This window comes from Plecotus auritus (assembly GCF_963455305.1).
Source record: "Plecotus auritus genome assembly, chromosome: 1".
Classification (NCBI taxonomy): domain Eukaryota; kingdom Metazoa; phylum Chordata; class Mammalia; order Chiroptera; family Vespertilionidae; genus Plecotus; species Plecotus auritus.
The window spans coordinates 187,136,665-187,149,558 of record NC_137770.1 but is presented as its reverse complement, the minus strand read 5'-3'; the positions used below and the strand labels follow the sequence as shown (position 1 = coordinate 187,149,558).

At 38.3% G+C, this 12,894-nt stretch overlaps 1 protein-coding gene across 3 annotated transcripts in view; it reads right to left on the bottom strand.

Annotated features, from left to right (window-relative positions):
* The window catches only part of FAM13A (family with sequence similarity 13 member A), a 293,412-nt gene that overhangs the window by 258,639 nt on the left and 21,879 nt on the right, over positions 1–12,894 (bottom strand). For all 3 annotated transcript variants that reach the window (XM_080647483.1, XM_080647484.1, XM_080647486.1), the window contains exon 2: positions 9,538–9,727. In XM_080647483.1, coding sequence (XP_080503609.1) covers positions 9,538–9,727 — 190 coding nt within the window. The remainder of the gene's footprint in view (positions 1–9,537; positions 9,728–12,894) is intronic.

Below are 12,894 nucleotides of genomic sequence, written 5' to 3'. Positions count from 1 at the left end.
AGCCACTGTGGAGAACAGTATGGAGTTTCCTCAAAAAACTAAAAATGGAACTCCCATTTGACCCAGTAATCCCACTTCTAGGAATATATCCCAAGAAACTAGAAACACCAATCGGAAAAGATATATGAACCCCTATGTTCATAGCAGCACAACTCACCATAGCTAAGATTTAGAAACAGCCTAAATGCCCACCAGAAGATGAGTGGATTAGAAAACTATGGTACATCTACACAATGGAATACTAAGCTGCTATAAAAAAGGAATTCTTACCATTTGCAGCAGCATGGATGGACCGGGAGACCATTATGTTAAGTGACATAAGCCAGGCAATGAAAGAAAAATACCACATGATCTCACTCATTTATGGAAAAATAAAGAACATTTTAACCTCATGAAAAAAAAGATAGATGCAAAGGCAGTAAAGCACCAAACAGACTGTCAAATTACAGCGGGAAGGCTGGGGAGTGTTGGGGCCAGGGGGAAAGAGATCAAACGAAGGACTTATATGCATGCATATAAGCACAACCAATGGAAACAAGACACTGGGGGGTGGGGGCTGGGATGAGGGCATGTGACAGGGGTTAGGGGAGGCTGGGGGAAGGTCAATGGGGGAAAAAAAAGGAGATATATGTACTACTATGTGTAATACTTTAAACAATAAAATAAAATTCAAAAGAATAAAAAACAAAGTGATGCAAAGAAAGGGACTGAATCCAATTACACTCTATCCAGCAAGGCTATCATTCAAAATTGAAGGGGCAATCAGGAGCTTTGCAAACAAACAAACAAAAAGGCTAAGGGAGTTTATTACTACCAAGCCAGCAATGTAAGAACTGCTAAAGTGACTATTGTAAAAAGAAGAAATAGAAAGGCAAGAGGGAACACAGGCATAAAGAATAAAAATGGCTCCTGACATCACTGGATAAATCCTCTAGACAAAAAATCAGGAAAGAAATAGCAATCCTAAATGACTCACTACATCAGATGGACTGAATCGACATCTGCAGAACATTTCATCCCAAAGCTACAGAATATACATTATTCTCAAGTGCACATGGGACATTCTCAAAGATAGACCACATATTGGAACACAGGCAAAATCTCTCTAAATTCAAGAAGATTGAAATCATATCAAGCATCTTCTCAGATCACAATGGCATACTATTAGAAATCAACTACAATAAAAACAATTAAAAAAATTCAAACACTTGGAGGCTAAATAGCATGCTATTAAACAATGTTTCGGTGATCAACGAGATCAAAGAAGAAATTAAAAGCATCCTGGAAACAAATAACAATGAAAACACAACAATCCAAAATCTATAGAGCACAGTGAAAGCAGTCCTGAGAGGGAAGTTCATAGCATTACAGGCCAACCTCATAAACCAAGAAAAAATGGTAATAAATTATCTAACTCTACAACTTAAAGAATTAGAGAGCAACAAGAAAAGCCCAGAGTGAGCAGAAGGAAGTAAATAATAAAGATCAGAGCAGAAATAAATGAAATAGAGCCCCCCTCAAAAAAAAAAAAAAAAAAAAAAAACAATACAAAAGATCAATGAAACCAAAAGGTGGTTCTTTGAAAGAATAAAAAAGATTGATGAACCTCTAGCCAGGCTCACCAAGAAGCAAAGAGAGACGACCCAAATAAACAAAATCAGAAATGAAAGAGGCAAAATAACAACAGACTCCACAGAAATACAAAGGATTGTAACAAAAAACAAAACAAAACAAAACAAAAATAAACTATGAAAAACTCCATTCCAAAAACTGGTCAACCTAGAATGGACATAATCCTAGAAAAATGTAGCCTTCCAAAACTCAATCAGGAAGAATTAAAAATCTGAATAGGCTGATAACTATGGAGGAAATTGAATCAGTAATCAAAAAACTTCCAGCAAATAAAAGCCCTGGGCCAGACTGCTTCACAGGGGAGTTTTTCCAAACATTCAAAGAACTAAAACTTATCCTCCTCAGACTATCCCAAAATATTCAAGAGGAAGGAACACTTTCAAGCTCTTTCTATGAAGTCAGCATTACTTTAATCCCCAAACCAGATAAAGATACCACAAAGAAAGAGAATTACAGGCCAATATCTCTGATGAACATAGATGCTAAAATCCTCAACAAAATCCTCGCAAATTGGATCGAGCATTACATTAGAAAGATCATACACCATGACTAAGTGGGATTTATTCCGGGGATGCAAGGATGCTGCAATATCCGCAAATCAATAAATGTGATACATCACATAAACAAACTCAGAGATAAAAATCACAGTCATATCAATTGATGCAGAAAAAGCATTTGACAAAATCCAACACCCTGTCTTGATAAAAACTCTCAGCAAAGTGGGAATAGAGGGATCATATCTCAACAGAATAAAAGTCTTATATGACAAACCTACAGCCAACATCATACTCAATGGGCAAAAACTAAAACCATTTCCCCTAAGAATGGGAGCTAGACAGGGATCACCACTACTGTTCAACATAGTACTGGAAGTGCTAGCCATAGCACAAAAAGAAGAAATAAAAGGCATCCAAATTGAAAAAGAAGAAGTAAAACTGTCATTATTCGCAGGTGACATGATATTGTATATAGAAAGCCCTAAAGACTCCATCAAAACACTATTAGAGTTAATAAATGAATTTGGCAATGTAGCAGGATACACAATTAACACCCAGAAATCTATAGCTTTTTTTATACACCAATAATGAACTCACAGAAAGAGAAACAATAAAACAATCCCATTTACCGTTGCACCAAAAACATTAATAAACCTGGGAATAATCTTAAGTAAGGAGGTAAAAGACCTGTCCTCAGAAAACTATAGGACATTGAAAAAAGAGATAGAGGAAGACATAAAGAAATGGAAGAATATACCATGTTCATGGACTGGTAGAATCAACATCATTAAAATTTCCATACTACCCAAAGCAATCTATAGATTTAATGCAATCACCATTAAGTTACCAATGGCATATTTCACAGACCTAGAACAAACTCCAAAAATTCATATAAAATTAAAAAAAAAAGACCCTGAATAGCCACAGCAATCTTGAGAAGAACAAAGTAGGAGGGTCACAAATCCAGATATCAAGCTATATTACAAAGCCGTTGTTCTCAAAACTGCCTGGCAGTGAAACAAGAACAGACATATGATATAGCCAGAGAATGCAGAAATTGACCCAAGTCATTATGCTCAATTAATATTTGACAAAGAAGGAAAGAGCATACAATGGAGTCAAGACAGTCTCTTCAATAAATGGTATTGGGAAAATTGGACAGATACATGCAAAAAAAAGAAAACTAGACCACCAACTTACATCATACACAAAAATAAACTTAAGCCCTAACTGGTTGGGCTCAGTGGATAGAGCATCGGCCTGCAGACTGAAGGGTCCCAGGTTTGATTCTGGTCAAGGGCATGTACTTTGGTTGCAGGCACATCCCCAGTAGGGGGTGTGCAGGAGGCAGCTGATCAATGTTTGTCTCTCATTAATGTTTCTAACTCTCTATCCCTCTACCTTCCTCTCTGTAAAAATCAATAAAATACATATTTTTTTAAAAACTTCAAATGGATAAAGGACTTAAACGTAAGATGGGAAACCATAAAAATCTTAGAGGAAGCCATGGGCAGCAAAATATCAGACATATGTCGTAGCAATATCTTTACAGATACAGCTCCAAGGACAATGGAAATTAAGGAGAAAATGAACAAAATAAAAAGCTTGTGCACAGCAAAAAACAAAACAAAACAAAACAAAAAACATCAACAAAACAACAAGAAAGCCTATTCCATGGGAGAACATATTTGCCAATGTTATATTCGATAAGGGTCTATTCTCCCACTTCTAGGAATATATCCCAAGAAATCAGAATCACCAATCAGAAAGGACATATGCACCCCTATGTTCGTAGCAGCACAATTTACAATAGCTAAGATTTGGAAACAGCCTAAGTGCCCATCAGCAGAAAAGTGGATTAGAAAACTGTGGAATACTATGCTGTTGTAAAAAAGAAAGAAGTCTTAACATTTGCAACAGCGTGGATGGACATGTAGAGCATTATGCTAAGCAAAATAAACCCGTCAGAGAAAGATAAATATCATGTGATCTCACTCATTTGTGAAATTTAATGAACAACATACACTGATGAACAAAAATAGAGCCAGAAACATAGAAGCACTGAACAGACAGACAAACTTCAGAGGGAATGCAGGGCCAAGGGAGGGGGGATGGGGCAGGGCGGGGTAAGAGATCAACCAAAGGACTTGTATGAATCTTTATAAGCATAACCAATGGACACAGACACTAGGGGGGTGAGGGCATGTGCTGGGGGGTGGGGGTGACCAGGGAGAGATCAATGGGGAAAAAAAGGAGACATGTAATTCTATATGTAATACATTAAACAATAAAGAATAAAAAAAAGAAGAATCAGTGCCCATCAGTATGTGACTGCTTAAAGAAATGACATGTATAGTAGAAAAGTGTGCAGGGGCAAAAAGAATTACATGAATGAAGTGCTTTTTTTTTTTTACACAATATGCAAAATGATTTTATTAGTTACCTTATATAATATTCATTTTTTCTAATTAATTTTTATTGTTCATATTATTACAGTTGTTCCTCTTCCTCCCCCCCATAGCTCCAGTCCACCAGTTCCCACCCCACCCTTTGCCCTTAACCCATCCCCCCGCACTGTCCTCATCCATAGGTGTACAATTTTTGCACAGTCTCTTCCCACATCCCCCATACCCCTTTCCCCTGAGAATTGTTAGTCCGCTCCCTTTCTATGCCCTTGATCCTATTATATTCAGCAGTTTATATTGTTCATTATACTTTTTATTCCTTGATTTTCAGATTCACCGGTTGATAGATATGTATTTGTTGTTACTTTGTTGTTCATTTTTATCTTTACCTTTTTCTTATTCTTCCTCTTCTTAAAGAATACCCTTCAGCATTTCATATAATACTGGTTTGGTGGTGATGAACTCCTTTAGCTTTTTCTTATCTGTGAAGCTCTTTATCTGACCTTCAATTCTAAATGATAGCTTTGCTGTGTAGAGTAATCTTGGTTGTAGGTTCTTGCTATTCATCACTTTGAAAATTTCTTGCCACTCCCGTCTGGCCTGCATAGTTTCTGTTGAGAATTCAGCTGACAATCGGTTATGGGTCCTCCCTTGTAGGTAACTAACTGTTTTTCTCTTGCTGCTTTTAATATTCTCTCTTTGTCTTTTGCTCTTGGCATTTTAATTATGATGTGTCTTGGTGTGGTCCTCTTTGGATTCCTTTTGTTTGAGGTTCTCTGCGCTTCCTGGACTTGTAAGTCTATTTCTTTCACCAGGTAGGGGAAGTTTTCTGTCATTATTACTTCAAGTAGGTTTTCAGTATCTTGCTCTCTCTCTTCTTCTGGCACCCCCATAATTCTGATGTTGGTACGCTTGAAGTTGTCCCAGAGGCTCCTTACACTATCTTCATATTTTTGGATTCTTTTTCTTTTTGCTTTTCCAGTTGGGTGTTTTTTGCTTCTTTGTATTTCAAATCTTTGACTTGATTCTTGCGATCCTCTAGTCTGCTGCTGGATCTCTGTATATTATTATTTCAGTCAGTGTATGCTTAATTTCTAGTTGGTCCTTTTTCATATCCTCGAGGGTCTCACTAAATTTATAGGCTTTTTCTAGAATATTCTTGAAAAACCTTATAACCATGGTTTTGAACTCTATATCCAGTAGTTTGCTTTCCTCCATTTCTTTCATTTGTGACCTGTTTTTTTGTCTCTGCATTTTGGCTGCTTCCCTGTGTTGATAGCGTGATTTTGTGTGCTAGTGTCCTATAGGGCCCAGTGGCTCAGCCTCCCCTGTTACCTGAGGTGGGCACTCTTGGTGCATCCCTTTGTGGGCTGTGTGCACAGTCTTGTTGTAGTTAAGCCTTGATTGTTGTTGGTATCACTGGGAGGAATTGACCTCCAGGCCAATTGGCTGTGAGGATCAGTTGTGTCTATGCTGGGAGAACTTCTGTGTTGGAGACACCCTAATAGGGCAAGACTGCTTCAGTGAGGCTTTGGCGCTCACTGAGTCTGCCCCTTGAGTGTGTCTCTTATGGATCTGAAGAGTTGTAGTCTGGATAGTCTCTCTCTGACCACTGGGTACACTGGCTCTTGGTTCTCCAAGGAGAGAGGCCACCCAGCAGGAGCTATAGAGAGATCTGCAGATTCCTTCTCTTTGTTTGGGGTTTGGAGGTGCCCAGATGAGGCCCAGCTGTGAAGCAATGCAAGCTGCTGTCAAGCCTTGGGTCTTCTTTTGGAGGCTCTGGGGCTCTTTGACCCAGCTGCAGTACATTAGGTTTCAGATTGCAAAGGGCAGGCCATTCATATGCAAAAGCCTCTGTGCACAGCTTGGGTGGGATTGTAAATTGGGTGGGGCAGGGTCTCGGAATCACCAGGGTGGAGCAAACAGCAATGGCTTACTGTCAGCCCTGCCTAGAACAGGTCCCGTGTCTCTGTGTCCCACAGCACCGTGCAGGAACAATGATCGCTGCCAGCACCTCTGAGAGAAAGCCGCCCTCGAGTTCCGCCCGATGCCAGACAGTCCAGTTTCTCCTAGTATGAGTCTGGATCTCCAGAGTCTTGCCCAGAACTGGAGTTCAGAGCAGTCAGGAGCTTGTATCTCCCTCCCGATGGAAAAAGAGAACAGTGTACTCAGTTACCAGCCCTTTCTGCGCGCCTCTGTACCTCTGCACTTCACTTCTGCACTTCCGCCCCTCCTCCAAGTCTCAGTGTGCTTTTCTCTTTCCTTCTAGTTGTATAATTTCCACTCAGCCAGCCTTCCTGTGTTTCTGGATTATACCCATTTTGTCTTTTAGTTGTAGTTTTGAAGTGGTTGTGCGAGGAAGCAAGTTCAGGTGTTTACCTATGCCACCATCTTGGTTTCTCATGAATAAAGCTCCTTATGCAATATGAAACAATCTCCAAAATATTATTAAGTAATTTTTAAAAAGATTCATAACAGTGTGCATGTTGTCTTACATTTATGTTAAATGGACAAAACAATATAAACATATATTAAATAGATATGTTTGCCATATCATATCAGAAACTAGTCTAGTTTCTTGGAGGAGAATATTGTTTCTGGGAGTGAAAATGAATGACCAGCGGACAGGGTTTAGAGGGAGAGACTTTTTACTGTATATCTTCCTGTATTTTGAACCATGTAAGTATTTTAACTACTCGATAATTATTTAAATACTAGAGGCCCAATGCATGAAGATCTGTGCAAGAATGGGCCTTCCTTACCCTGGATGGCAGTACCGCCATTGCTCCTGCCGGAGCCGCCTTTCCGCCTTCCCACGCTGCCCAGAGGCCTGGAGCAGCTGGGGCAGTGCAGAACGCCTGCGTCATCACCAAGGTGATGACACAAGTGTCCCGCCCTGCCCCTGGCCGCTTGGCGCCTGCGTATGCAAATTAACCTGCCATATTTGTTGTGTTAATTTGCATACTAACTCCTGATTGGTTGGTGGGCATCATGAAGGTATGGTCAATTTGCATCTTACTCTTTTATTAGTGTAGATTACAAATGTAATATGATTTTACATAACTCTAACTTCAAACGGCTATTATCCAGTCATTGTTAGGAAAAAGATCAGAACACTGATTATGACAAAACCAAAATATTTCAGGTGGTCACACTTTGGCCTCCAAATAAACAGGAATAGGATTCTGTATTCTTCAACAGATTAAATTAATTACTTGGAGGTCCACTTGTATCTAAATCAGTTTGATCCAGTTTTACTTGATGCTGAGTATGTAAATGAGTTCTAACAATCTCTAACTTAATAAATATCTGATATTAATAACATTAAAGCTCTTGTTGGTTCAGGTACCATCTTTCTGCCTTTTTTTTTTTTTTTTTGCAGTGAATGAATCTTTTTTTTTATTATCTAAAGTTTCACATATGTCTCCTTTTTCCCCTATTGACTCCCTTCCCCCCCCCCCCCCAGCCATTCCCACCCTGGGCAAGCCCCCTCTTTGGTTGCTCTCTAACCCCCCCTCCCCTGCCATTTGTCTCTGGATCTATTTTTGTTCATCAAATTATGTTGATTATTATATCCCACATATGAGTGAGATCATGTGATATTTATCTTTCTCTGACTGGCTTATTTCACTTAGCATAATGCTCTCCAGTTCCATCCTTTCTGCCATTTAAAAAAATATATTTTTATTGATTTCAGAGAGGAAGGGAGAGGGAGAGAAATGTTAATGATGAGAGAGAATCATGGATTGGCTACTTCCTACACGCCTCCTACTTGGGATTGAGCCTGCAACCCGGACAATGTGGTCTTGACCAGAATCGAACCCGGGACCCTTCAGTCTGCAGGCCGATGCTCTATCCACTGAGCCAAACCAGCTAGGGCTTTCTGCCATTTTGCTTATAAACCTTTCGTGTCTAACTTTTTAAAGGACTTAACTCCAGAGTTGTTCTATAAGAATCTTACCCTTTTACGGTTTATCTTCTCCTACTTCTACAAGGTAAAAATGCAAGATTGTGTCTTTAGTTTTCAGAACAAAATATCATTCTGTCATTGACATACCTAGTAAATACCAGAGCAAATAGCTGTTTTTTAATTAACACAAAACACCTGGCCTGCTGAGGTCTGAAATGTCCTTGTCAGAAGTTGATACATGTTCTTTAGAGGAACAAATACAAGGTGCTTCTCAAGCATTTGCAATGAAGGATTCTTCTTTGCAGGGGGAGTGGCTCTGTAATCATGGGAAGATATGGGGACTGAAGCAAACTGCAAAAGTACAGAATTTCTTTGAACTTTCAAGTTTAACTTTTAAAACTCCTCACAAACTTTACACTCTCTTCTGTAATTAGTCTTGTTTTAGTACAGAAAGGCTTTTTCAGTGTAGAAAATGATGAAAATTTCAAGTTCTCCCTTGGAATATTTCCCTCCCAAATCTTTTAGAGTGTATTGATATTTATTATATAGTTTGCCATTCTCTTATCATACTGCTGTAGTTTGAAAGCATGAATGGAGGGAATATGAAATAATTTTTTTCAAATTATCCAGGTTTTAAATAAAATTATAACTATAAGGCAATATAGCTCTCAAAAATGAAGAGATATAATTTATCTTTTTATCATGCAATGTACTATGTTACTCTTCAATGGTTTTACATGCTTAATTTTATCACTTCAAAAGTAAAAAACATCCCATAATAGGCTACATATACTAGTTTTGTTGTTGTTGTTTTTGGTTTTTGCTATTTCCACTGAGCTTAGGAAGGCAATCAAGATATCCAATGAATTCATGATTGACCTCAGCTGACAGAAACCAAAAAGAGTTCTCTCTTCCTTTAAAATGTATTGACTATCAATTGAACTATTAGTATCAGAACAGTGTATTTCAGCACTTAAAACTAGAAACCATTCCAAACTAGAAACCTCAATAATTAAAGTGATTGCTCATAGTAATTACTTAATGTTGTATGTAAGAACTGTGGAAACCATAGTTAAAACAAGACTTGACTTACCATCCTTTGTCAAGTACTCCACTATATTCCCCACTATAGCTGGAATGCCATTCTCAGTGAGTCCCTGCAGTTGAAGGTCATGGAGGCTGACGCCAAATAACTTTTTATAGGTAGAATTCTTCTGCTCACTTAGTGGCACTGCCACTATCTTTTTCATGTCTTCTTTCAGCCGAACTGTGGCTTTACTTTGCTTAAAAGAGCATAAGAAAAAAGAGCAGTCAGTCATTTTTACCACAGGAGGTTGCATGGTTACAACACAAACACCTGGATTAAAATGTAAGCGTTTGAAAACAGATAGCAGCAGTCTTCACTTATTTTTATTCCAACTCAAAATCTCTAACATCTCTCATGTGTTGCTCAGTGTTACAAATGGCTCAGTGTTACCACTGACATCATGGTTAAAAGGAGTGAAAAATAATGAGAAACCTAAAGCCACAACATAACTGTAGCTAAGGGAGGGAGCAATACAGTGCAGTATCTAAGATATATTACTACAGTAACCCAGGGTTGTGACTGGTTAAAAGGCAAATAAAACATTTGTACGAACACTGAAACTTCATGCAGATCCTGAAACAATAAAAGGTTTCTAAAGATAAAAATTTATCTAGATGTCATTTTAAGGTAGCTTTAATTTGATATGTTAGGATAGATATGTATATAAAAATGTGGAGTAAACATTTATTTCTGACTTGATTATACCTGTGAAGAACTCAGCAATATTTTAAGTCACATAAAATCAACTTAATTCTCTTTGAGGTTCAAAATGCCACATCTCTGAAACAGCATCATTTTAGGTAGTCACAAGTTTAAAAATTCCAGCAAGACTGTTCATATTATAAATATAAAATGCAATTTACATTCAATTAATTCAAGTTACCAACACAACAAAAAAATTCATACAAATGTATTTTTCCCATTTAGTAGAAACTTATCCCCCAAGGAAGTGTCATAAGAGATAAATTTTAACATGGTTTAATATAACTAACTGATCTTTTAAAAGCATGTGTATCTATAAGTCTACACACTGAAAAGAAAGATGGCAAAATGCAAACAATTTTATTTGGAGACAGAGAGCAGATTGGAGGAAACTCACTTTTTAAGAATGAATGTAGCAAATAACAAAAGTATTATAAGGGCAAGATTATGTAGCTGTGACATTCTAAAAGTAGAAATATTACTTGCATTTTAGAGTTGAGGAAGCAAAGATCAGAGTGTTAAGTAATTTGGTAAGTCACAGAACTAGTAAGAGTTTCATCCTATTCTAAGTCTGTGTTCCTCTCCCTAATTTAGATTTACATTAATGTTATAGGTGTACAATTATAATAACACTAGAGGCCTGGTGCATGAAATTTGTGCAAGGGGGAGGGGGTCCCCTCAGCCCAGCCTGCACCCTTTCCAATCCAGCAGTCGGACATCACTCTCACAATCTGGAACCATTGGCTCCTAACTGTTCACCTGCCTGTGAGCCTGATCACCCCTAACTGCCTCTGTCTGCTGGCCTGATCACCCCTAACTGCCTCTGCCTGCCAGCCTGATCACCCCTAACTGCCCCCCCCCCCCCGCTGGCCTGATCACCCCCCAACTTCCCCCCGCCGCCGGCCTGGTTTCCCCCAACTGCCCTCCTCTGCCAGCCTGGTTGCCCCCAACTGCCACCCCCACTGGCCTGGTCACCCCCAACTGTCCTCCCCTGCTGGCCTGGTCGCCCCACACAGCCTGCTGGTTGTTACTGTTACTGTGATGGGCATCCTGGACAATTTGCATATTCCTCTATTATTAGTATGGATAGTACAATAAATGCTGTATATGACCCAAGACCATTACACAAAGTTAATTCTACAACCCTGATTTTGAGTTGGCTCCCTGTAATCTCAATTTGATTTTTAATCTTATACTCTGAAGGATCAGACCAACTTTCCTTGAAATATCTGCATCTTTTAAGAGGTCATATTTGAAAGCCAGATTTCCCTTGTGAAAATGAAACAAATATAAAGTTACAATATTCATTTAGTATATATTAATATTATAAATATGGGATAGTGTTAGCTACTATAGAGCAGTAATAGAGTAAGAACTATTTACTCAGTTATCAAGGAAATTATGCACTTTTTAATCAAGCCAAATTTGTAACAGCTAACAATATTTTTCTTGTGGGTTTAAAAATAATCTCCTTTAACTGACCACATGGAAGATTTCAGTTGATCAGGTATATCTGGTGAATAAGCAGCCAAAAAGTAATCAGTATTACTGAAACTTTGAATATTAGTCTCAAATGTAGAATTAAAAACAGCTGACAGCCCTGGCTGTTATGGTTCAGTGGCTAGAGTATGGGCCCAAAGACTGAAGGATCCTGGGTTTGATTCTAGTCAAGGGAATGCACCTCCATTGCAGGCATGATCCCGGCCCTGGTCGGGGAGTACATGCTGAGGCAATGAATCGATGTCTCACATAAATGTGTCTCTCCTTGCCTTCCACTCGCTCAAAAATGAAAGAGAATTACAGGTCAAGATCCCTCATGAACATAGATGCCAAAATCCTCAACAAAATTCTAGCAAATTGGATCCAGCAGTACATCAGAAAGATCACACACCATGCCCAAGTAGCATTTATCCCGGGGATGCAATGATGGTACAATATCTGCAAATCAATAAACGTGATATATCACATAAACAAATTGAGATGAAAATCACAGTCATACCAATTGATTTAGAAAAAGCATTTGACAAAATCCAACACCCTTTCTTGATAAAAACTCTCAGCAAAGCGGGAATAGAGGGAGCATATCTCAACATAATAAAAGCCTTATATGACAAAACTACAGCCAACATCATACTCAATGGGCAAAAACTAAAACCATTTCACGTAAGAACAGGAACAAGACAAGGATGCCCACTTTCACTACTATTGTTTGACATAGTACTGGAGTGCTAGTCATAGCAATTAGACAAGAAGGAGAAATACAAAGTATCCAAATTAGAAAAGAAGACGTAAAACTGTCATTAATCACAGATGACATGATACTGTACATAGAGAACCCCTAAAGACTCCATCAAAAAATTATTAGACTTAATAAATGAATTCGGCAATGTAGCAGGATACAAAATTAACGCCAAGAAATCTATGGCATTTCTATACACCAACAGTGAACTTACAGAAAGAGATTAAAAAAACACAAAAACAATCCCATTTACTATTGCATCAAAAAAATTAAGATACTAGGAATAAACTTAACTAAGGAGGTAAAAGACCTGTACTTAGAAAACTATAGGACACTAAAAAAAGAGATAGAGGAAGACGTAAACAGATGGAAGAACATACCGTGTTCATGGATTGGTAGAATCAACATCATTAAAATGTCCA